Below are 26,360 nucleotides of genomic sequence, written 5' to 3' on the forward strand. Positions count from 1 at the left end.
ATGCGCTTTTGTCTGTACCTGCCCAGGATCCTGGGGCTCATGGTAAAGTTGGCAAACCCCATGCCACCATCACAGACTAGAGTTGCTTGTGCAGGGGACCTGGTTAGGCCAGAGTCCACCTGCGTTCCCCAAGAAAGCCCAACTAAATTTTTGGGTGCACTCCTACCACCTGGGGGATTACTACTAGTAGTAACAGCAGGTGTTGGAGCTGCAATGGGAGGAACATTTTCTTTATTGCCATTCTTTGGACAGCTGGAGTCCGTTTTCCAGTGGCCAGGTTGCTTACACACATGGCAATATGGTTTCTTGTTAGAAGAGGAAGTATTTTGGGACCCACCCCCAGCACTGGGTTTTTGGGGCCCTTCAGGGGACTTTTCTGTTTTATTATCCCCACCTTTCTCTTTGGGCTTGGTAGAATCTTTCTTCTGGTCACCACCTTGGTTCTTGGGCCTGATCCTGGTTCTGACCCATTTGTCTGCCTTCTTTCCCAATTTTTGGGGAGAGGTCAGATCAGAGTCCACCAGGTGCTGGTGTAAGAGTTGGTTATGACAATTATTAAGAATCTGCTCCCTCATTATGAGATTGTACAATCCTTTATAATCATTAACTTTACTGCCATTTAACCAACCTTCCAATGCCTTGGTAGCACAATCAACAAAGTCTATCCAATCTTGATCCTGTGCTTTTTGGGTGTCTCTGAACTTAAGTCTGTATTGATCAGTGGTTAAGCCAAACCCATCTATTAAAGCATCTCTCAAGATATAGTAATCATCTGCATCCTCTTCTCTTACAGAGAGGAGCTTGTCTCTACCTTTGTCTGCAAAGGAGAGCCACAGGATTGCTGCCCACTGCTCTACTGGGACCCTTTGTACTTTACAGGCCCTCTCAAGAGCAGAGATCCATTTGTGGATATCATCCCCGGTCTTATAGGGGGGCACAATCTTGTGGAGGTTCCTATTGTCAGGGACTTTCTCTCTAACTCTAGGGGTTTCATCACTGCCACCAGGGGTCTCTAGACCCCACTTTCTTGAAGCTTTCTGAAGCTCCAGGGACTCCCTGTCCAATGCTAACTGTTCAATCAATCAATCGCATTTATAAAGCGCGCTACTCACCCATCAAGGGTCTCAAGGCGCTGGGGGGGGGGGGGGGGTCAGTGCTCGAAGAGCCAGGTCTTGAGCTGCCTTCTGAAGGAGAGGTGGTCAGGTATGGCGCGAAGGTGGCTGGGCAGAGAGTTCCAGGTCTTCGCTGCTAGAAAAGAGAAGGATCTTCCTCCGGCGGTGGCTTTGCGGATGCGGGGTACGGCTGCCAGGGCCTGTCCGGTGGAGCGCAGAGTGCGCAGGGGAGTGTAGAAGGAGACGCGGTTGTTGATGAGTTTGGGTCCGAGGTTGTGAAGGGCTTTGTGTGCGTGGGTGAGTAGTCGGAAGGTGATCCGCTTGTTGACGGGTAGCCAATGGAGTTTTTTCAGGTGTCCGGAGATGTGGTGGTGGCGAGGGATGTCCAGGATGAGTCTTGCGGCAGCGTTCTGGATCCGTTGGAGTTTCCTCTGCAGCTTGGTGGTGATGCCGGCGTACAGGGTGTTCCCGTAGTCCAAGCGGCTGGTGACGAGGGCGTGGGTGACGGTCTTCCTGGTGTCGGTGGGGATCCAGCGGAAGATCTTGCGGAGCATGCGGAGGGTGTTGAAACATGCCGAGGTCACCGAGTTCACCTGTCTGGTCATGGTGAGGGAAGAGTCCAGGATGAAGCCGAAGTTGCGCGCGTGGTCGGTGGGTTGGGGAGTGCTGCCTAGGGCGGGGGGCCACCAGGAGTCATCCCATGCGGTGGGAGTGGGGCCGAGGATGAGGACCTCCGTTTTGTCTGTGTTCAGTTTCAGACGGCTGTCTGTCATCCAGTTCGCCACTTCCTTCATTCCTTCATGTAGTCTGGTCCTAGCTGATGTGGGGTTGTTAGTGAGGGATAAGATGAGCTGGGTGTCGTCGGCGTATGATATAAGGTCGAGTCCGTGTTTGCGTGCGATGTTCGCCAGGGGGGTCATGTAGATGTTGAAGAGAGTGGGGCTGAGGGAGGATCCTTGAGGTACGCCGCAGATGATCTCCGTGGCTGTGGATCTGAAGGGGGGAAGGCGGACTCTCTGAGTCCTTCCGGAGAGGAAGGAGACGATCCATTCCAGGGCCTTGCTTCTGATGCCGGCGTTGCTGAGGCGGCGTATCAGGGTGCGGTGGCAGACCGTGTCGAAGGCTGCAGAGAGGTCCAGGAGTATGAGGGCCACGGTCTCTCCCTTGTCGGTCAGGGCTCTGATGGTATCCGTTGCTGCGATCAGGGCGGTTTCGGTGCTGTGGTGGGCCCTGAAACCGAACAGTGTGGGGTCGAGGGAGTCGTTGGTTTCCAGGGCGTTGGTGAGTTGAGCGTTGACCATTTTCTCAATCACTTTGGCGGGGAACGGCAGGAGAGAGATGGGCCGGAAGTTTTTGAGTTCGGTGGGGTCTGCTGTAGGTTTCTTTAAGAGGGCGTTGAGCTCTGCGTGTTTCCAGCTCTCCGGGAAGGTGGCGGCGGTGTGTGAGGCGTTGATGACGTCTCGGAGGTGCGGTGCGATGATGTCGTCGGCCTTGTTGTAGAAGTGGTGCGGGCAGGGGTCCGATGGGGATCCGGAGTGGATCGAGTTCATTATGCGGGTGGTCTCCTCGGTGGTGGTAGGGTTCCAGGTGAGGATGGTGGTGGTGTCGGTGGCGGGTTCCGGAGGGGGGCTCGTGTCGGCGGTCGGGAAGCTGTTGTATATGTCGGTGATCTTGTGGTGGAAGAAGGTTGCGAGGGAGTCGCAGAGGTCCTGTGAGGGAGGGATGGAGTTGTTTTCTGCTTCCGGGTTGGAGAGCTCTTTGACGATGCCAAATAGTTCCTTGCTGTTGTGGGCGTTGTTGTCAAGTCTGTTCCGGTAGGCTGTTTTTCGTGCGGCGCGGAGGTGTTGGTGGTGTTGGCGGGTGGCGTCCTTGAGAGCTGATATGTTCTCTTCGGTCTGGTTAAGGCGCCACGTCTTCTCGCGGGCGCGACATTCTTTCTTGGAGTTCTTGAGGTCGGGGGTGAACCAGGAGTTTTTCTTGTGGTTGTTGGTGCTGGCTTGAGTCTTCAGGGGGGCCAGGAGGTTGGCGCAGTCGGAGATCCAGTTTGTGAGGTTGTTGGCGGCTACGTTGGGGTCGGTGGTGCTGGTGGGTTGGTTCTGGGAGAGGGTTGATGCGAGCTGTTCCGTGGTGATACGATTCCAGTGTCTTCTTGGTGGTTGCTGGGTGTGGTGGGGCACGGTGGTCTTCTTGAAGATGAAATGGACGCAGCTGTGGTCCGACCAGGTGAGTTCGGTGGTGTGGCTGAAGGTGATGTGTTTGCTGGAGGAGAAGATGGGGTCGAGCGTGTGTCCGGCGTCGTGGGTGGGGGTGTTGACTAGCTGATGCAGTCCCAGGTTGGCGAGGTTGTCCAGTAAGGCGGTGGTGTTGTTGTCGGTGAGGTTCTCCAGGTGAAAGTTGAGGTCTCCTAGGAGGATGTAGTCGGTGGATGAGAGTGCGTGAGGGTTGACGAAGTCTGCGATGTCTTCGCTGAACTTGGTGCGAGGTCCTGGTGGTCTGTACATGAGGGTGCCTCTGAGGGTGGTTTTGGGGTCGCTGTGGATCATGAAGTGGAGGTGTTCGGCATCGGGGAGTGAGTTGTCGGTGTCGGTCAAGATGCGGATGGAGTTTTTGTGTGCGATGGCGATGCCTCCTCCGATGCGGTTGGTGCGGTCTTTCCGGATGATTTTGTAGCCGTCGGGGATGGCTATGGCGATGTCGGGTGCCGAGGAGGGGTTCATCCAGGTCTCGGTGAGGAAGGCGATGTCCGGGTTCGTAGAGTTAATGAGGTTCCACAGTTCGATGGCGTGGCTGTGGATGGATCGGGTGTTGACCAGGATGCAGTGGAGGTTGTTTCCGGGGGAGTAGTTCTTGGCGGGAGCGGAGTGGGTTCGGAGGCAGGTGAAGCGGCAGTTGCTGCAGGTGAAGGGTCCGTGGGTACGTTTCGGGGTGGCGCAGTAGCAGCCCGGCGTGCGGCCGGGGTTGAGGTTGGCGAGGAAGGCGGAGTCGTAGGTCAGGCGGGGGGCGCGGGGGCCAGAGGTTCGGGTGCTGGGCGCGGTCCAGGCGCGGACGGGCGCAGACGGGCTTGCCTTAGGCGCGTCCGCTGCGCGGCCTCGCAGCGGCCGCCATATAAGGGGTAGCCGGGGAGGCGGGGACAGCTGGGAGGCAGGAGGAGGGCGGGTAGGGGGGAAAAAGAGCGGGAAAAGCATCGAAAGGCCTCGGGGAGGCGAGGAGGCCCGGAAAAGTGGAAAAGTACCTAGAAGGGGTACAAAAGCCGGAAAAGCGAGGAAAAAAACGACAAAAAGCGGCGGAAGGACGGAGGGGGACGGCGGGGGCACGAGGGGCAGCAGGCACTCAGGGATACAAAAAGCAAGGGGAGCGCGATCACAACGGGGAAAGCAGGCACTCAGGGATACAGAAGGCAAGGGGAGCGCGATCACACGGGGAAAGCAGGCACTCTGGGATACAAAAAAGCAAAAGGGGACGCGATCATACACAGGGGAAAAAGGCAGACACTCTGGGGGACAGTCGGCACAACAACAGAGCAGAAGGCAGGCACAGACCTGTAATTTTGCCTGCTCATACTGGATCAGTCTGCACTTCCTCTCTTGGGAGGATGCTCTCCTCTGAGGAGAGGCAGAGGTCCTTTTGGATCTCCTAGAATGGTTGGACCCCACTGAGGGGGATCTGTTCCTTCTACTTGGATCCACCACTCTCCCTTTAGGGATGGAGAGAGTGCCTTTTGGGCCATCACCTCCATGTTGTGAGTGGTCTGGTTCTTCCAGGTCAGGATCTTCATCCTCTTCCTGGTCCTCATCAGAGTCCTCTCTAGAAGGGTCCTCTTCTGAGGGGTGCCCACCCAACCTATCTACCCCATCAGACCCTAAAGTCTGCTTAAAGTCTGCTATGAGCAGGATCTCCCTGAGGCGTTGAGTATTGGCACCTTTGTTTGTCTTCAGTTTCCTAAAGGTGCACATCTCCCTAAGATCAGCAAAGGAGAGATGATCATATTTGTCGACTGGAACCCTTTGGGGTCCTTCAAGAGCCTTATGGGCACCTGAACCTAAAGACATTTCTAGTGTAGTGATAGTGGTGTATCTACCTACTCTAGGTGTGACCTACTGGACCCTTTCTTGAGTTGTAGTCAGGGTGTGCTAAACCCTCTACACACAACTCCTAAGTTCAGTAGAACTTATTGCATTCTAGCTTGAATTTATATGTACCTTTGGTACCAAGTGGCTTTCACTTTAGAAATTCAATTTGTTATCTGGTAAAACAATGGCAAGCTTGAATCCAACCACTGCACACCAGTGTGAGAATTTGGCCTGGCATATGATGTCTCCTAGTTATAGGGACACCTTGCAGCAGTCCAATTCGACTCTTATTGATGATAGGTTTAAGACCACCTTCAAAGAAAGCTATCCTAGTGGTAGCTGTGGAGAGCTGCCTTCAGGCTAAGTCTTGAAGGAGTGTTAAGCTTATTGTTTTACCATAATAACCTCTTGAATAACCAAATGAAAGAGTAGCCCACCCAGGTATATATATAAAACATATGTATTTATTCTAGACAGAATCCCACAGTCTCTTTATGAGGCTAGTGGCAAAGTTACACTTCAAACAAGCATTTATAAACACAATAAATAGCACAGGAATCAATGGGCCCCAGGGGGGGACCAAACCATATATCAAAAAAGTGGTAAAAGAACTACGACAAATCTACAGACAATGCCTAGGGCATTTAGGATCGCTGGCCCCTTAAGAATCCACCCCAGGTTATGAGGAAAGGGAACCCACGGGAGGCGCGTGCAGTGGAAATAGCTGCTATCGGGATCTCTATTATAGTCTATGGAGAATGTCGCGGTTGAAATTACACAGATTAAAGTCACTTCTAGCAGGAGTACAAAGTTAAAACTTTAGACTTAAGCTTTTGAGGAGCCCACTACCACGAGAGTACCGAGGTACCACTGTTACCTTCCCCAGGGAAGCCGGGTGCATAGGTCGATTCTGGTGTCGGGTCCCGGGCTGATTTTCTATAGGAAAATGTTCAAAAGTGCTGCTAGCAAAAGCGTCGATGATGCCGTGAAGATCAAAGATGTGAAGATTGTAGAGAAGAACCTGAAAGCAGAGGGGACAGAGTCTGGGTCACGGCAAAGTGACCAGGAGGCTCAAAGCAAAGAGCCCTTCGATGTCGGGTGCTTCAGGTGCGAAGTGCTGTAGCTTGGATCTGCAGCCACGGGCTCCGGGAGGCTTCAAGGAAGGTCAGCTTCCGGAGGGCGACTGTCCCACGTCGGAAGAGGGTCGCTGCGGTGTTAGTGTCCGGATTGGATCCACTAAGCCTTGGCAACCGCAACCCACGAAGAATAAACAAATCGGCTACAGTGCAGACCCACGAGGTCTGGGAGAGGTCTCCTTTGGAGAGACTGTAGAGCAGGCCTGGAGCAACCAGGGGAACTCATGATTGTAGAAATAGACCTCCGCTAGGGCCCACAAGTCGAGAGACAAGGGACCGCGGGAGGCGACAATTTGGCGTGCGTAAAAGGGCACCCACGGGCCACCGGAGGGAGCTAGGGCGCTGGGCTTTGGCACAATTGCTGTAGCGTGGTTGGCTCAAACGGGCCAAAGCACAACTTCCCCACGGGTCAGGGTTGTGTGCTACGCAAGAGGTGTCCGGTGTCCTGGGGTATTGGGGATCTCGGCACCCACGCGGTCTACGTTGCCCAAACTCGTTGAGCACACTCACTGGCCTCTGGGATGCGCTGGAAACCCACCTCAAGGGTGCTGGAAGTCGTCGAAGTCCGTAGGAGCAACGAGGTTCCAACCGGGTCACTTGCAGTGTTTCAGGTGCCTGCCAAGCAGGGGGATAACTCCTTTATCCCAAGGGAGATTTCTTCCGTCAGCTGGGCAGCAGCAAGTCGAAGGTCAAGACTGTAAAGTTCAAGATTAATCTGAGGCTCTGGGGCCACGTTATTCACCTTTATCCCCAAGATTAGGGGAGTGTCCAGAGTAGTGTCCACCAATGAGTGGTGAGGTGGGAAAGGGTGGCTACACCCTCTGCCCTTTGTGTGTTTCCCACCTGGGCGAGGGGCAGGATGCCCCTGAACCGGTTCCAAGCGGTGTATGCAGAATTAGGTCTCTGCAGCTGCCTACGTGCAACTCTGAAAGGACATTTGGTGCACCCACCCTGTTCCAATCCACATTATCCTGTCTGGGGAGATGCTAGCACCTCCCTGCCACAGGAGCCCTATTGTCCAGCTGGCGAGGCTGGGGTTTCCCCCAGCAACAGCCAGCCAGGGTCGTGTAGGTGGCGGGCAGTAGCCATTTTGTGAAACTTGTGCACTTTTAAATTGGTGTCTAAATTCTACCGTTTTTCCCATATCGCCCCTCTAGCAGGGGGGAATCGTACCCTCATGCCCATGGCCGGACTGGGGGTATGAGTCCTACATGTTTGACACCAAACACGATATGGTTCTGTGTAGCCATTCTCAAGTTATCGCGGTATCGCGATAGACTTATAATGCGGTTAAGAGTATATGGTATGGCTACACTACAAACAACCCAGTAACGATTTTACGAAGGTTGCAGAGAGGTCCTACTCATGGAGGAGTCCCCCCTCACACATACCTCAGCACCCTGCCCTGTAGGATTAGCAAGGCCTGCTATAGGGGTGACCTATGAGAGTACATGTGTTGTAATGGGGTGGGATATAGGGTACCTATATCCCTGTAAGGGGTGCTAGCACCACCTTACCCAGACTACAGTAGTGGTCTGGTGGTGTCAATTTGTATGGCTGTCCCAGGGTGGCACAATAAGTGCTGCAGCCCTGGTAGGCCTACTGAGGGACCCATGCCCTGGGTACCTAGGGTACCATCTACAAGGGACTGTCAGGGCACCCTCAGCATCCAATTGGTTGGTACCTAGGGTACTCACATCGTTTAACAGAGGAAGCAGATAGGCTGGGGTCCTGGATAGCAGGATTCCAGCCAGACTAGTCAAAAACCACTCAAATACCAGGCAAAAAGTTGGGGGCAACCATTAGTCAGATTCCACTCTCCTACAGCCGTGCACCCTTAGTACTTGGTGAGTAAGGCATCTTACATACTGCGGCTTGAGATTGGCCTAATCCTTGTGCATTCTACCCAAAGTTCTGCATTCTCCAGTGTGTGTTTTCACAGTCTGCCCTACCCCTGCACAGTTTTACAAAGAGTGGTATCTTTTACACTGTTCGAAATGGGCTCTGAGCCTTGCATAGTCTGGCCTAAATATGCCCTTGCATAGGCTGCTTCTAAGCAGGCCCTTGCACACTTGGACCTGAGCTCTACACATTATTAGCCTGTTCCTGTGTCTCTGACTCTGAATGCATCGGCTGCCCTCTCAGTAACAGGTGTGTGACTTGGTGCCCTGAATAATTTAACAAGGTGTCGGATGTGCAGCATCTTCAACCATTGTCCTGCCCTCCCCCACCACTTCCCTGGGCTCTGAGCTGCTGCAGGCCTAAGGACTGCACCTTTATTCTCACAGTGAGTGCATCAAGCTGGTCTGATTTCAAACCCATATTATTCATTTTTATATTATATTAACATTGGTGGGACTGTCATCCCTCGTGCCACCATGCCCCTCGGGTCATTCCTTCCTTCCATTGAAAATATACTACCAGAAAAGACCAATTCCAACCGCACATCCAAATGCTCTGAACCTTGGTTCTCAGATCAACTTAAGCATCAAAAACAAAAGTGCCGCCTCCTCGAAAGGAGATGGAGACATCATACAATGCCAGTGACCGGGAAGCCCATACACAATCTTCGCTAAACTACAAAGAATTCATTTATAGTGGAAAAACTCCCTACTATGCCCCAGCCATAGCAGCAGAACAAACTCATCTAAAGAATTATTTGCTACAGTAAAGAAGCTAGCCAAAACTCCTGAAGTGGCAAACACAACTGTGAGTCAAGCCGGTCTACAGTAATTTTTCTGTAGTCACGTCACAGAGCTCAACTTCTGCCCAAAGCACGCTGGCCAACCCCGACACTTCTAAGGAGGCCTATCTAGTTATCATAGAAACCCCCAACACCCCTGTGTTATTTTACTTCCCACCATTGACCTCTGATCAGGTATCTAAGTTACTCCTGCCCACCAAATATGGCTCCCCTTTTGATCCGTGCCCCCCCTAAGAGTTTTCATCTTCTGCCATAAGTATTTGCAACTCACTTATCTACCATCTTCAACCAAATGTTCACTTCAGGCATCTTTCCCACCAACTGGAAACTAGCATCGGTTTTTCCACTTCTGGAAAAAAACTAATTTAAACGGGGCAGACCCAAACAATTATCACCCGATCTTGACTCCCACGGCCTGCCAAAATGGCTGAAAAGGCCATGAATATGGTAATCTCTGACTATATTGAGGAACATGCATACCTTAATGCCACCCAATATGGCTTCAGGAAGCATCATAGTACGGAACTGGCACTGATCTCGGCATCTGAACAGATCGGGGGAAATGCAGCACTGGTGCTGCTTGACCTCTCTGCCGCGTTCGATACCGTCAACCACAAAAAAACTGCTTGAGTGCCTTGATGGGATAGGCATAAAGGAAAAGCTTTGGTATTACTTGGGTAATTTTTGTCTGATTGAGAACAGTTTGTTGCTCTCTCTGAGTTCAAAGCGCCCAATTTTACACTGCCTTGCGGGGTAGCCCAAGGCTTGTCATTTAGCCCTACCCTTTTTAATATTTATGTTGCCCCTTTGGCTCAGTTGATTCGATCTTTGGGTTTCTCAGCAATTTCTTATGCCAACGATACCCAAATTATTGTGTCTGTGGCAAGTACCCCTTCTGACCCAGCCTCACAGTTTCATGCTTGTCGTCTTCAAGTTGGACAGTAGATGGCCGCTAACTGTTTAAAACTAAACTCCAATGAAACAGAGGTCTTACTTTTTGGTGGCAAAACCACTTTTTGGTCTCCAGCCTTCTGGCTGCCTGAACTGGGCTCTCTGTCCTCTCCAACAAACAAAGTGAAAACCTAGGAGTCGTCTTCGATTCCAAGCTTAAGGCATGTGAATAATGTCACCTCTGCATCCTTCTATACATTAAAACTGCTCAGTTTATACCTGCTAATCTTTGCAAACCTGTCATCTCAGCCCTGGTCCTGTCCAGAGCTGATTATTGTAATGGTCTTTTTATTAATCTAAGGACAAAATGCCTAACAAAGCTACAGAATGTACAAAATGCTGCAGCCCGTATTTTGCTGGACATTCCAAGCATAAATCTGCTTCTGCTGCATTAAAACAATTACATTGGTTCGCTGTAAAAAGACTCTTCGAGTTTAGAGCTCTCGGCATAGCTTTTAAAGCAGTACATGATATAGGACACATCTTTTTTCAAACAGACTTTTCAACGGTCTCTTCTTACCCGACAGCTACATTCTACCCATGCTTACAATTTGGTGATACCCAGGTTTAGGAAAACTACCTGAGGAAGTAGAAGCTTTTTCGTGGGCACTACCAGACTCTGGAACTCTCTGTCCTAAGCCTTTAAAAGTGAAACTCAACTGTTAGCTTTTAGGAATGCTTTAAAAACCTGGCTGTTTAATCTTTGATCTATCTAGTAAGTCTTCATGGCATAGTTGCTCAACAAGCTAGCGCCTAGACACCTTTAGGTAATTGTTTGCGCTCTGTAAATCCTTTTTTCATTTCATGCAATGGAAACCAAGGAGCGGCTCATGTGACAGTGGGATGTGTGCTGACTGTATCATCACTAATTTTCCCCACAGGCCTGGCCTTCCTTGTGGTCACCCTTATTGTCTATGGACACCCCACTTGGCAGTGTTTGGACCACACTCCCCCATTGGTCACTGTACTTCTCCTCTCTAATTCTCCGGCCCACCCCCAAGGATCTCTGAACACTCTGGGGTTTTTGGACCACCTTCCCCAAGGGTGTCTGGAATCCAGGGGTCCGATCTTTGGGCTCCCCGCTGCACTCGGACAGTCTGGCCCGTTCTTCCCCAGGGGGTTTCTGGGTAGCTCTCCTAATGATCTGTCTTGCTCTACCTTGGTACCTCTGGACTACCCTCACCCAGGGCCTTTCATACGTAAAATTATCCTGTCTTTCTTGATTCCAGAAACTCCTTAGCTAAAGGTAGCTAAAAAGTAGCCCCGCCCCTACTGAACTGAACTCTTAAGTTGTCGAAGGTCACACAATTAGCCAAATAGATTGACACCAGTTTTTTTTCCTAGAATTTGCTGCTTTACATTTCTGTGGGAAATGAGAATTGTTTTTGTAATGGGGTAAACTAGAGGATCATAGGTATTTTCAATTTTGTCTGCACATCATCCACCTAAATCTGCTATTTACAAGTAAAAAGACCAAGTAAACCAGTAAGGACCAAGTGGGAGGCTATTGGATGATTGAGATCATGGGGCCAGCTGTAGCCACTCCCTGGTCAGACCACATTGTGCAGGCAGTCGTAATCAACATCACAACAGGGCACAGGGGACTGGTCTGTGTAGAGGCAGTGTGTAATGGGGGCAAAAATGGAAAGCTTGCAACTGAGTGAACCAGGGACAAGGGGCTTGAGAACGACTCTGCACACTGAAATCCGGGCAGAACTGGGACATCGGCGAAAGCTTTATAAGAAACCGACTGCTGATGACAAACATTCCCTGGTACAAGGAGACCAGAACATGCCACCCACATGGCTTCAGACCAACAGAGACTAATACGAGAAATAAACACGTTAGAGGAGATTAATTCACTCTTCACTCTTCATCCTGTACAAAAGCTATATAACGCACATCTAGGCCAACCGTAGGAAAGGGCACCACTGTTGTCACCACTACATAAATCTCCTGGCGGGCGCTCTAAAATAGATGAACAACACTATCAAAACTGACATGGGTTGGATGTAGTCATAGACCCAATACTCATGGTGAGGAATTACACAGACAATGCATGGCATGTACCACATAATCAGGTGGGAATATTAGATGTCAAAGCACCCACCAATCACTTTACACAACTGTGAGGTTCACTATTAACCACTACACACATATTCATTGGCTGCAAGGAGCACAACCAAAGGCTTAAGTATGCCACGTGAAGCGGTAGGAGACCAAGTAATAGCAAATGCAGCCCTGCATAAAAAATCCAGCGTAACAAACTCTTTAGTTATAGACTTCTTTTTTCCTTAATCCTAGTGTGAATTATGGACATGGTTGTTCTGTCTGGTTTCAACTCGTGTCTTTCTTTTGGGGGTTGAACTTTAAACCATCCACATCTTTCACTGCCACGCATGCTCTGGGTGGTAGTCATCTGTAGCTGTGATCAGAATCCTCTTTTTAGTGTTTGAGGATGCCTTCTGAATGTGGCTTGTCTGGAGTTTGTTTCTTCTTCAGCATGTGGGGGAGCCTTGCAAAGACAAGATCTTTCCTATTCACATCCAGCTCTTGGCATTACTTAAATGGCATTGTGTGACTGCTTTGAGGTAATCCTTTTCATTTGTTGTGTAGTTATCTTTTGTTGTTACCAGCCCTTACTCGGCATGTTTTGCTTTGGTTGGTCCTATTTGTGTTGTTATCGAGCTTGGAGAGTGGGCGAGTGGAAACACCATTTAAGTTCAAGCTACAGATCTGGAAGTTAGGGTACTGATACATAACAGGCAATGATGTCTGCTAGAAAAAAAGGGGACTGCAGCAGGATATGGAACAGGCACCGCATATAGAAATCTAGACAACCCTAAAGTGTATAAAAGGAAAAGGTACCAATTACTGGACAAACCCTGTCTGTTACCACTAGGATTGTATCCATTTAAGACTCCGAAAGTCTCACAGACGTAGTCTCCGTGCTGAATATTCCTACAGTCACTCTGCAACCCCCATAGAACGGTGGCCACAGTACGGATTCTGTATCTGGACCTGAGGCAAACCCCAAAGACCTATTTAGATTCACGAGATAAACCCTCCTAGATCCAGTTCTGTTCACAGCACCAATGCCTAGGAAAGGCTGCAGGTTACACAAGACACAGGCCAGGGCCGGGATAGGCTCCTGCTGGACTCTATAAGCCAGCCCCTGCATGGTTATTCACAGGAGGGCAAAAGAGTACACTTACTAAAAGACTTGCTCCCTGGTTTAGAGTATGGCGGCAAAGTATCCTTTCGGCCTCGAAGGTTCAACCACCTCATCTAGAGTCAGTTGGACTTTCAATACGTCTGCTCTTTCTCTGCTGCTGCCGCACTCTTCCGACGGCTTGATGGAATAGGGCAGTCAAAGGTTTTGCCATTTGCCTGCCCTATTTAGAGTGGGAGAATACATGGCAAGTTTGTACTCACTTTTCGCCATCCAAAAGATGGTGGTAAGTGAAAGTAAAAACATTTTAATGACTCCCAATCAATGGGGAAAAAATTCCCTGGTGAGGAGTCATTCATTTTAAAAAAAAAATTATTATTCAAAAAGAAAATCCCGCTTTTGGATTTTCTTTCTGAAAAGAAAAGAGAAATGTCAAAAGTGTGCCGCATGGCTTCATCATGTTGAGTGTCGTACCGCACACTTTCAGTGCATTGGCAGGAAACACCGTGATCTAAGAAATGTCAGCCGAGACAGTGGACACCTATAAAATGTTGAGTGCGGATACTCTCTCAGGGCATTAGAGTAAAATACTCCATGGCCCCGACGGAGCAACCACACTCCAAAAATGGCTCTAAGGGCTCTCCATGAGTATAGGGCAAGGAGCAGAACAAATGTTCTCAGGAAAGAAGCACAGGGAAGGCATAAGAAGCTGGAGCACAAGCATGGTACTAGCCAGACAAACGGACAAAACTAGAAACCGACTGGAGAAGGGCAAGCACAAAGAACACAAGAGCTGTAGTAAACGTGCACAGGGCAAGGTATCCTGGTAAAACTGGAGAAAAAGACAGGACAAGCACAAGTATGCTAGGAATGGTAACGTGCAAGGCGAGACAAGCCAAGCAGACTAGAAACTGTAACAAGAGACGGGAATGGCAAGATAAACTAGAGACCGCAAATGGGGACTAACAAGCAAGACCCAGATGAAAGGAGAAGCAAAAACAAGAAAACTAGAGAGCAGACATAGGAGCAAAGGGCAGAAACAAAAGTATTAAGCAGAGGGGCAACTGGATCAGAATCGGGAATACAAGACGGGGAAAAAATGAAAAGGGTAGGAAGAACAGAATGAAATTGGAAGCTAAGTTGAAAGGGAGCAGCTGAGGAGCTGCATCTGACTGCAGATTAAAAGCAGAACATAGAGTAAAGCGTGGGCAGCATCCAAGTATCAAGTTCTAGCGCTCAAAGGTTGAAACAATAGTGCACAAATAAGGAGTTTTTAGCATTGGCTCGTATAAGCCCAGGGTGGAGTCACATGACTTTGTGTGTGAATCCGTTTTACTCACAAGTCAAAGAACAGAAAATCCAGTGCTGAGGAATAGCAGGACTAATTCAATCGAAACTATTGCACAGTGTCTTCGGGGTCCTCGTGAATACTTGGCAGTGCATTTTGGTAGCTATAATCCATGGAAACAATTGCAGGTTTTCCATTGTGTCCAAGATTGATGTGGCATGCAAACAGAAGTCATGCAGGGACTTTGGTTGTCTTCTGGTGGTGATTTCCAGGCTGCATTTGGTGTGTGCACAGCGCCACCCACAAGTAGAGAGATGTAATCGTAATCTATGCATAGCATAGTCTTCTTCGTATAATGTGGTTTGATTGCTCAAAGCCGTGCTAGTGCTTAGGATGGGGCATTTTGGATTTGAATTTAGAGGGTGCTGTCTTGCTTAGGTTGGAGTTCTTTGTATTCTGAGGTCTGGTTGTTTATAGCTGTCCTTGGATTGGTAGCTCCTTGTACTTATTGTTTTAGTTCCTCTTGAGAAGAAGGGAATTAGTTGTTCCTAACTGTGCCATAGTGCTTTTTGTAGTTTGGTTTGGTTGTTTCAAGCCCTTCCTACGTTGGAGACTTTGTATGTTAAGTGTTTCTACAACGGCTCCGTAGGATGATGCTCATCACTGCGGTTTTCTTGTTTCTGAATTTATAGTCCTGCTTGGGAAGAGGTCTTCATATATTTGAGTGTGGTCGCTTCCAGACTTTCTTGGCATAGTCTCTAGTGTTTCTAGTCACACTAGAATCGGCTGTTTTATATGCAGTTTTTCTAGCCCTGCTTGGGATGGTTTTTATTTGGATGCACATCTGGTTGTTCTTAGCTTTACTTTGAATTTGTGCTTTGTTTACTAGATACTGATTGTTTCTGGGCTTGCTTTTGATAAGGTCTTCCTGTATTGAGGATAATTTGTTCCTTGCCTGGCTCAGGATGTAGATCTTGTATTGTGGTGTGGCTACCTATGCCATGATTGAGATGTATCTCATTACCCATGCAGCTTATCTTGTTCTTGATTTAAAAGTCCTGCTTTATGTTGAATATCCTTGTATTCTGGTTTGGTGGCTTTTTGTCAGATTTGGTTGTAATCTTCATAGTGTTGGCTTTTTAGGTATCGCCTGGCGTAGGCTGCTCACATGCGCAGTCTCGCTGGAGAGATTTAATGATTTGGGGTATTTTGTGTAAAGGGCATTAAGCCCCACTCCTCTTTTCCATTGGCTGGTGTCACCGTATATGCTAAACGGTGGCCAGCCATTGGAAAAGAGCTGGTTGTGATGTTTTCGTTCGGCTTTTTCTGCCGTCCCACTTGGACGACCTCGCCTGCTTTCCTTCTGAAGTAAAAGGTTTCTTATCTTTATGGGGCCAAACACATGGCCCCATAAAGATAAGAAACCTTTTAGCAGGCGAGGCCGTCCAAGTGGGACGGCAGAAAAAGCCAAACAAAAACGTAATGACGAGCGCTTGTTTCCTCGTGCACCTATGTAGAATTAACCAAAATGGCACGTGAAATAAACTCAGTCTGGCGGCTGGTCGAGGCTCAGTCAACTAGTGAATGATTCTATGCGCTCTTCATGTAATCAAAGGCTTGCTTCCAAGAGGTGTGCTTTAAATTCGATTTCACCGGTATAATAAATAGCAGTGTGTCAGAATTACATGCATTATTTCCGCACGGTGTTTATTGCAGGACCCTTCGTTTCCAGTCAGTGGGTTATTATACGCGGTGATTTACCGTCCGTTCATCTACAGCCGTGTGAGCTTACGGTTCATTATGGGAGACATGATGGCGCGTTCATTGAACTGGCCCCCGGTGTGTGAAGGCTCCGCGGATCTCACGGCGACGCCAGATCCATATTTAGCGGCGTGCACCGTGTGCATTGGCTGCGGTTGTAAACAAAGGACGCGGCGCGTGCACTGGAGTGGCAGTGTCACCATCAATTAACCCCCCTTCTGCGAGGACATCTCATGCTTTGTGTGGGGTTTGGGAGGGTCCTGTCAGTCATGATTTCGGGGGATCTTACGCTGAGGTTACGGAGGGAGTTGGTGTCTGTGAATATGGAAGGCAGATACTCGGAGTGTGATTGACAAAGGTATGAGACTAAACTGGAAGTTGTGCTTGGACAAGTCCAAAGGCAGCTGTTTATTGGCAGTTCACCTGCGTTTCCTGTCACTCTTGCGTAATATGCAGTTATATTTGTAATTGCGTGTAGTATTTACTCATGTCTACAGATTGAGACACTGGAAGACACTGTCCAGTATTGAAGGCAGGATTAAAACGTAGGTCACTGGATTAAAATCTTGGCATTTTAACAATTAGAGTAGCTCTCCTCTCGGAGAATGTGCACATTTCCATGATCAGCCATTATGTATTCTAAAAGAGCTTTGATGGGGTGTAAGAAGTTCCCTTTGTCATCTGTTAATTAAGTCACTTGGCTTGAAGCACGAGTGAAGAGATCTTCAGTCTGGAAACACTATAAGATAATGCTGTAGGGAACCGCAGAGTCCAACCTGACCAGGCAGAGGAGACCCCCCCCCCCACCCAGAACAATGGTTCTCAGCGCCACCAAGCATTGAAAATGCAATAGGTCTCGCCTTTAACTAAGTTAAAGCCATCTGCTTTGCTAATGGTATTGTATAGCAAAGCAAATGGCTTTAACTTAATAAAAGGCGAGAACTATTGCATTTGTAATGCTTGTTCATAGACATGCAAGGGATGGAAGACTTCATATTTTGGGCCTTGGTTATTCCTACTACTGCTTGGGATGGAGGTCTTGTTTTATTTAGTTTTGGATACCTACCACCTTTCTTTGGTTGAGGCGACTATGATACTGTGGGATTTTTGTTCATGATTTGAAGATCCTGGTTGGAGGGGATTCTTCTTGTATTCTGGTTTCACTGTCCATGCCATGAGTAAGAGGCATCTTATAACATACTACAGTTACTCTGTTCCTGATGTGAAGGTCCTGCTTGGAGGGGAGTCTTGTATTCTGGTTCCACTGTCAATGCCATGAGTAAGATGCATCTTTTATCCTACGATGGTTAGCCTTTTTCTGGTTCCTGATGTGAAGGTCCTGCTTGATTAAAGTCTTGTAATCTGGTATGGTTTTTTTTTCTTGTATTCTGGTTTGGTCAGTTCTAGCCCTGCTGGTGAACTGGCTCTGTTGGAAGTGAAGTTCTTTTGGACTCTGGCTTGAAGGGTCCTGGTAGGCCTTTCCACCTCAATGGTCACATGTCGTGTGGTGGTGTTCTGGTTTTAAAGGTGGTTTGGGGTACTAGTGGTGTGATTGGTCATGTTTGAAATGAGCTCTTTCATGTCCTGGTTTTGCTTGTTGCAGTTCACGGAGGAGAAGCTGGGGCATTCCGAGAAGACTGAACTTGATGCTCATTTTGAGAACCTCTTGGCTCGGGCTGACACAACTAAGAACTGGACGGAGAAGATACTGCGGCAAACTGAAGTTCTACTGCAGCCAAACCCTAGTAAGAGAAGCAAGAGATGGGTCATGGGATGGTGGTGTTATGAGGGAGGCAGTTTTTTTCTTGTGGTGAGAAGAGTGGGTGCTAGTGAATGTAAGTTATAGAGTATGTCTGTACAATGATGTGACTGTTGATCAGGTCTCATTGCTGCTCTTATGACTTTGAAGATCTCGTGGCTGTAGTTCCTTTCCTTTTTTGGGGATGTTTTGCATGCATACGTCATGCTCTGGATCTCCTGGTTCTTGGGTCTGTTTTGGTTCACTTTATGTATGCTTGTTGCTCTGTGCCTTTTTATGCTTACTCCGCAAGCCCACCTTGCTCCTGTGCTAGTTGCTCTGCGTCACCTTGCACCTGTGCTTGTTTCTGTGGGACAACTAACGCTTGTGCTTTTTGCCCTGGGTTTCAATGCGGTCTTGATAATAGTGGCATGTGCATTCTGCAGTCTCCTTACTGTTGTGACTGAGCATTGTGCTTCTTTCGCTGCTAGTTCGATGAGTACACTTCAAGATCAGCTGCGCTCAGTGCTATCCTCGACAGGCGGTGTTTGTAGTGGTAGCTGCAAATACCTTGTTGCGAGTGGAATATGCATGCTTTAGACTCCATCTTTTTCTGTTGTGTGCTCAACTTTAAGCATTTGGGGTGTGCCTGCTGTAGTTTCCCTCTTGCTGTATTTATTGCATACCATAATTTTCATGCTGTATCTTCCGCTGTACTTTCTGATCCGTCACCATCTTAGTATGTTTGTTGTGGTGTGTGCCGACATCTCTATGCTGGTGGGGTCTGCATGCTTTAGTTTGTATTTGTCTCCATTTCTTGTTGTGTGTGTCAGCATCTCTATGCTGGTGAGGTCTGCATGCTTTATTTTGTATTGCTCTTCTGTTTGTTGTGGTGTGTGCACACCTCAAATGGTGGGGTCTGCATGCTTTAGTTTGTATTGCTCCAAGTTTGTTGTGGTGTATGCCCACATCTCTATGCTGATGGGGTCTGCATGCTTTAGTTTGTATCTGTCTCCGTTTGTTGTGGTGTGTGCCGACATCTCTATGCTGGTGGGGTCTGGATGCTTCAGTTTGTATTGCTCGAAGTTAGTTGTAGTGTGCCCGCATCTCTATGCTGGTGGGGACTGCATGCTTTATTTTGTATTGGTCTTCCATGTGTTGTGGTGTGTGCACACCCTCAAGTGGTGGGGTCTGCATGCTTCAGTTTTTTTTGCTCTAAGTTTGTTGTGGTGTGTGCCCACATCTCTATGCTGGTGGAGTCTGCATTGCTCTCGGTTTCTTGTGGTGTGTGCACACACCTCAACTGGTGGGGTCTGCATACTTTAGTTTGTATTGCTCTACATTTGTTGAGGTGTGTGCACACGTTATGATGCTTTCATGGTATACATGCTCCTGTCACGCTCTTGCAATGTGCATGCTTCAATGCTGGTGTGATGTACATTGATGCGCTCCTAATGAATAAATAAGTTCACATCTTATTCACATTTTAATGGTGGCAGGTGTGCAAACTTCTCCCACCATCTTGCAGTGTACATATCTTGATGCTGGTGTGAAGTGTGTGCACAGTCTTATGATGTGCTCACAGATCTCTGTCTGTTCCTTGCTTCAGGTACCCGGGTGGAAGAGTTCCTTTATGAGAAGTTGGACCGTAAGGTACCATCTAGGATTACAAATGGAGAGCTTCTTGCCCAATACATGACTGAGGCAGCTGGAGAGTTTGGGCCTGGGACCCCCTATGGTAAGAGAACTCTAAACCGGTGAGCTACCTTGTGGGCCTGCTATCTGTTTTGGTGGAGGAACTGGGGTATTCTACGAATGGATCTCCTGGGACTCTGTTGTGGTGTGGCAGCACGGCTCCTTCCTGGAGACTGAGCCCTAGAGCTGGTTGTACTTTTGGTCAAGCCCTCGTTAGGCCACTTCAGCTCACACCACCCATAACTCCTGATAGCGCTGCCAATGACCCTACCAACACAACTACTAACCATCACACCTTACAAGAGTGACAATTCAGACTATTCCAGGCCCCCAAGGCTATTACAATGGCTTAGACGGCGGGTATTAATCATTTTTAATGTATTTTGAGTTTATAAACAACTGATGTGCGCATCTCTAAATCAAATTAACAGCACCACCATTTGGCAGACTGTCATAGGTGCTGGTTTTGACAATTGGGTGCCGGTACTGAGCACTGGAAACCACTGGCTCAAATTAAGCACTGCTTATCTGTGCATTTAGTACTTGCTGTGCAACTAGTGATAATTCTGAATAGCTTAGCTGCTGGTGTCTCCTTCAAGGTTAGATCTTTGTATGTGCATAAGGGACCTATGCACTGCTGATGTTGCCAGTGGCTGCATGAAGTATCTACCGTAGAACTGATGGTACAAGTGGCCGTGCAGCAGATACCTGCTGCACATTTAGTGGTACTAGTGACTGCATGAGGTACCTACTGTAGAGCTGGCTGCACCCGTGGCCGTGCATGAGATGGCTACTACAGAGCTGGTGGTACCAGCGACCGTGCATGAGGTATCTACCATAGAGCCGACAGAACCAGTAGCTGTGTCACTTGATGTTCAGTTAGTCCTACCATGCAGGGGATACCTGCTGGTAGAACCAGTGGCATGCAGTAGGTATCGGCAGCACAGCTCGTGGTGCCAGTGGCTGTGCAGTAGGTATCGACTACACAGCTCGTGGTGCCGGTGGCATGCAGTGGGTATCGGCTGCACAGCTCCTGGTGCCAGTGGCTTGCAGTGGGTATCGGCTGCACAGCTTGTGGTGCCAGTGGTATGCAGTAGGTATCGGCTGCACAGCTTCTGGTGCCGGTGGCATGCAGTAGGTATCGGCTGCAGAGCTCCTGCTGCCAGTGGCATGCAGTGGGTATCGGCTGCACTGCTCCTGGTGCCAGTGGCATGCAGTGAGTATAGGCTGCACAGCTCCTGGTGCCAGTGGCATGCAGTGGGTATCGGTTGCACAGCTCCTGGTGCCAGTGGCATGCAGTGGGTATCAGCTGCACAGCTCCTGGTGCCAGTGGCTGTGCAGTGGGTATCTGCTGCACAGTTCCTTATGCCAGTGGCATGCAATGGATATAGGCTGCACATTTCCTGGTGCCAGTGGCATGCAGTGAGTATAGGCTGCACAGCTCCTGTGCCAGTGGCATGCAGTGGGTATAGGCTGCACAGTTCGTGGTGCCAGCGGCATGCAGTTGGTATCAGCAGCACAGCTCATGGTGCCAGTGGCATGCAGTAGGTATCGGCTGCACAGCTCGTGGTACCGGTGGTATGCAGTAGGCATCGGCTGCACAGCTCCTGGTGCCGGTGGCAGGCAGTAGGTATTGGCTGCACAGCTCGTGGTGCCGGTGGCATGCAGTAGGTATCGGCTGCACAGCTCCTGCTGCCAGTGGCATGCAATGAGTATCGGCTGCAATGCTCCTGGTGCCAGTGGCATGCAGTGAGTATAGGCTGCACAGCTCCTGGTGCCAGTGGCATGCAGTAGGTATCGGCTGCACAGCTCCTGGTGCCGGTGGCCGGCAGTAGGTATCGGCTGCACAGCTCCTGGTGTCGGTGGCATGCAGTAGGTATCGACTGCACAGCTCATGGTGCCGATGGCATGCAGTTGGTATCGACTGCACAGCTCATGGTGCCGATGGCATGCAGTTGGTATCTGCTGCACAGCTCGTGGTACCGGTAGCGTGCAGTTGGTATCGGCTGCACAGCTCGTGGTACCGGTGGCGTGCAGTAGGTATTGGCTGCACAGCTCGTGGTGCCAGTGGCATGCAGTACGTATCGGCTGCACAGCTCGTGGTGCCAGTGGCTGTGCAGTAAGTATCAACTGTGCAGCTCGTGGTGCCAGTGGCAAGCAGTAGGTATCGGGTGCACAGCTCCTGATGCCAGTGGCATGCAGTAGGTATCGGCTGCACAGCTCGTGATGCCAGTGGCTGTGCAGTAAGTATCGGCTGCACAGCTCATGGTGCCAGTGGCATGCAGTGGGTATCGGCTGCACAGCTTGTGGTGCCAGTGGCATGCAGTAGGTATCAACTGAAGGGCAGATGGGACCTGTGGCCATGCATCCGTTGTAGAGATGCAGGAGGTATCCGCTGTTGTGCTGCTGATGTCTGTGTTGGACTCACATTCACCTTCTAGTTCTTGCTGGCCCCATTGCACTCGTGCTCCTCCCCCACCCTTGCCCCTGGCTGCACCCAGCTGGGAGAGGCTGTGAAGTGATAAAGGACTGATCGATACCAATGTTCTGATAACTGCCAGCCGAGGCCTGGCTGAGTGTAATTGGACCCAGAAGGCATGTTTTGGCTTCTGATGAAACTCCGCTCGAACTGCTTCCCTTGGCCTTCGGCACAGTCTGCAGCCAGCTGGACTGAGTGCGTGCCTGAGCTCACATGGCCATCGGATCAATGGAACCGATAGAGAAGTTTTCTTCAGGTCCCAGAGCTGGAGTGGTTTTTATTCAGGGCCCAGCAATGGTCCGTAGGAGCGGGGCTTTATCCGGGGCCCAGCACTGGTCTGTAGGAGCCTGGCTTTATCCGGGGCCCAGCACTGGCCCGTAGGAGCGGGGCTTTATCTGGGGCCCAGCACTGGCCCGTAGGAGCGGTGCTTTATCTGGGGCCCAGCACTGGCCCGTAGGAGTGGGGCTTTATCTGGGGCCCAGCACTGGCCCGTAGGAGTGGGGCTTTATCTAGGGCCCAGCACTGGCCCTTAGGAGCGGGGCTTTATCTGGGGCCCAGCACTGGCCCTTAGGAGCGGGGCTTTATCTGGGGCCCAGCACTGGCCCTTAGGAGCGGGGCTTTATCTGGGGCCCAGCACTGGCCCTTAGGAGCGGGGCTTTATCTGGGGCCCAGCACTGGCCCTTAGGAGCGGGGCTTTATCTGGGGCCCAGCACTGGTCCGTAGGAGCGGGGCTTTATATGGGGCCCAGCACTGGTCTGTAGGAACGGGGCTTTATCTGGGGCCCTGCACTGGTCTGTAGGAGCGGGGCTTTATCTGGAGCCCAGCACTGGTCTGTAGGAGCTGGGCTTTATCTGGGGCCCAGCAATGGCCCTTAGGAGCGGGGCTTTATCTGGGGCCCAGCACTGGTCTGTAGGAGCGGGGCTTTATCTGGGGCCCTGCACTGGTCCGTAGGAGCGGGGCTTTATCTGGGGCCCAGCACTGGCTCTTAGGAGCGGGGCTTTAACTTGGGCCCAGAATTGGTCAGCAGAAAGGAAGGGCTTTATCTGGGGCCCAGCACTGGCCCTTAGGAGCGGGGCTTTATCTGGGGCCCAGCACTGGCTCTTAGGAGCGGGGCTTTAACTGGGGCCCAGAATTGGTCAGCAGAAGGGAAGGGCTTTATCTGGGGCCCTGCACTGGCCCTTAGGAGCGGGGCTTTATCTGGGGCCCTGCACTGGTCCGCAGGAGCGGGGCTCTATCTGGGGCCCAGCACTGGCCCCTAGGAGCGGGGCTTTATCTGGGGTCCAGCACTGACCCTTAGGAGCGGGGCTTTATCTGGGGCCCAGCACTGGTCTGGAGGAGCGGGGCTTTATCTGGGGCCCAGAACTGGCCCTTAGGAGCGGGGCTTTATCTGGGGCCCAGCACTAGTCTGTAGGAGCAGGGCTTTATCTGGGGCCCTGCACTGGTCCGTAGGAGTGGGGCTTTATCTGGGGCCCAATATTGGTCAGCAGATGGGGGGGCTTTATCTGGGGCCCAGCACTGGTCTGTAGGAGCGGGGCTTTATCTGGGGCCCAGCACTGGTCTGTAGGAGCGGGGCTTTATCTGGGGCCCAGCACTGGTCCGTAGGAGCCTGGCTTTATCTGGGGCCCAGCACTGGTCCGTAGGAGCGTGTTTTAACTGGGGCCCAGCACTGGTCCGTATGAGTGGGGCTTTATCTGGGTCCCAGCAATGGCCCTTAGGAGTGGGGCTTTATCTGGGGCCCAGCACTGGTCCGTAGGAGCGGAGCTTTATCTAGGGCCCAGCACTGGTCCGTAGGAGCCAGGCTTTATCGGGGGCCAGCACTGGTCCGTAGGAGCGGGGCTTTATCTGGGGTCCAGCCCTGGTCCGTAGGAGCGGGGCTTTATCCGCGGCCCAGCACTGGCCCTTAGGAGCGGTGCTTTATCTGGGGCCCAGCACTGGTCCATAGGAGCGGGGCTTTATCTGGGGCCCAGCACTGGTCTGTAGGAGCGGGGCTTTATCTGAGGCCCAGCACTGGTCTGTAGGAGCGGGGCTTTATCTGGGGCCCTGCACTGGTCCGTAGGAGCGGGGCTTTATCTGGGGCCCTGCACTGGTCTGTAGGAGCGGGGCTTTATCTGGGGCCCTGCACTGGTCTGTAGGAGCGGGGCTTTATCTGGGGTCCAGCCCTGGTCCGTAGGAGCGGGGCTTTATCCGGGGCCCAGCACTGGCCCTTAGGAGCGGTGCTTTATCTGGGGCCCAGCACTGGTCCATAGGAGCGGGGCTTTATCTGGGGCCCAGCACTGGTCATCAGAAGGGAAGGGCTTTATCTGGGGCCCAGCACTGGTCTGTAGGAGCGTGGCTTTATCTGGGGCCCAGCACTGGTCTGTAGGTGTGGGATTTATCTGGGGCCCAGCACTGGTCTGTAGGAGCCAGGCTTTATCGGGGGCCAGCACTGGTCTGTAGGAGCGGGGCTTTATATGGGGCCCAGCACTGGTCCGTAGGAGCGGGGCTTTATCTGGGGTCCAGCCCTGGTCCGTAGGAGCGGGGCTTTATCTGGGGCCCAGCACTGGCCCTTAGGAGCGGTGCTTTATCTGGGGCCCAGCACTGGTCCATAGGAGTGGGGCTTTAGCTGGGGCCCAGCACTGGTCAGCAGAAGGGAAGGGCTTTATCTGGGGCCCAGCACTGGCCACTAGGAGCGGGGCTTTATCTGGGGCCCAGCACTGGTCCGTAGGAGCGGGGCTTTATCTGGGGCCCAGCACTGGTCCGTAGGAGCGGGGCTTTATCTGGGGCCCAGCATTGGTCAGCAGATGGGGGGGCTTTATCTGGGGCCCTGCACTGGTCCGTAGGAGCGGGGCTTTATCTGGGGCCCAGTATTGGTCAGCAGAAGGGAAGGGCTTTATCTGGGACCCAGCACTGGCCAGCAGGGGGGAGGGGGCCTTTATCTTAGTCCCAGCACAGGTTGTCAAAGGAAAGGGAAAATGGAAGAGGGGGGGGGGGGGGGATTCTGAAACCCAGCATGCAGATTTGAGTCTTTATCTGGGGCCCAGCCCTGGCCAGCAGGGGGGTAGGGTTATCTGGGGCCCCGCAGCCTTCATCGGGAAGGGGTCATTATCTGGGCCTTAGCACTGGTCAGCATGTGGGGGGGCTTTAGCTGATGCCCAGCACTGTTAGCAGAGGGGAGGGGAGCTTTATCTAGAGCCCAGTGCTGTCAGCAGAGGGGAGGGGGGGCTTTATCTAGAGCCCAGCACTGTCAGCAGAGGGGGGGCTTTTATCTGGGTCCCAGCACTGTCAGCAGAGGAGAGGGGGCTATATCTAAAGCCCAGCGCTGTCAGCAGAGGGGGGGGGAGCCTTAGCTAGAGCCCAGCACTGGTCAGCAGAGGGGGGGACTTTATCTAGAGCCCAGCACAGTCAGCATAGGGGAGGGGGGCTTTATCTAGAGCCCAGCGCTGTCAGCAGAGGGGAGGGGGAGCTTTATCTGGCTCCCAGCACTGTCAGCAGAGGGGAGGGGAGCTTTATCTAGAGCCCAGCACTGTCAGCAGAGGGAAGGGGCAGCTTTATCTGCGTCCCAGCACTGTCCGCAGAGGGGAAGGGGGAGCTTTATCTAGAGCCCAGCATTGTCAGTAGAGGGGAGGGGGAGCATTATCTAGAGCCCAGCACTGTCAGCAGAGGGGAGGGGGATCTTTATCTAGAGCCGAGCACTGTCAGCAGAGGGGAGGGGGCTTTATCTAGATCCCAGCACAGATCAGCAGGGGGAGCTTTATCTAGAGCCCAGCACTGTCAGCAGAGGGGAGGGGCGCTTTATCTGGGTCCCAGCTCTGTCCGCAGAGGGGAGGAGGAGATTTATTTGGGGACCAGAACAGATCAGCAGCGGAGAGGGTGAGCTTTATCTAGAGCCCAGCACTCTCAGCAGAAGGGAGGGGTGTCTTTATCTAGAGCTCAGCACTGTCAGCAGAGGGGAGGAGGAGCTTTATCTGGCTCCCAGCATTGTCAACATAGGGGAGGGGAAGCTTTATCTAGAGCGCAGCACTATCAACAGAGGGGTGGGTCTTTATCTAGAGCCTAGCACAGATGAGCAGAGGGGAGGGGGAGCTTTGATCTAGAGCCCAGCACAGATCACCAGAGGGGAGGGGGAGCTTTATCTAGAGCCCAGCACAGATCGGCAGAGGGTAGGGGGAGCTTGTTCTAGAGCCCAGCACTGTCAGCAGAGCGGAGGGAGCTTTATCTAGAGCCCAGCACAGATCAGCAGGGGGAGAGGGAGCTTTATCTAGAGCCCAGCACAGA

General features: G+C 51.2%; 1 protein-coding gene across 8 annotated transcripts in view; it reads left to right on the top strand.

Moving 5' to 3' along the window:
• Positions 1-26,360, top strand: part of SH3GLB2 (SH3 domain containing GRB2 like, endophilin B2) — a 318,008-nt gene that overhangs the window by 84,612 nt on the left and 207,036 nt on the right. For all 8 annotated transcript variants that reach the window (XM_085614028.1, XM_085614022.1, XM_085614021.1 and 5 more), the window contains exons 2-3: positions 17,798-17,939; positions 19,542-19,670. In XM_085614028.1, the coding sequence (XP_085470154.1) occupies positions 17,798-17,939; positions 19,542-19,670 (271 nt within the window). The remainder of the gene's footprint in view (positions 1-17,797; positions 17,940-19,541; positions 19,671-26,360) is intronic.

The sequence above is a fragment of the Triturus cristatus genome, chromosome 1_2 (assembly GCF_964204655.1).
Source record: "Triturus cristatus chromosome 1_2, aTriCri1.1, whole genome shotgun sequence".
NCBI lineage: Eukaryota > Metazoa > Chordata > Amphibia > Caudata > Salamandridae > Triturus > Triturus cristatus.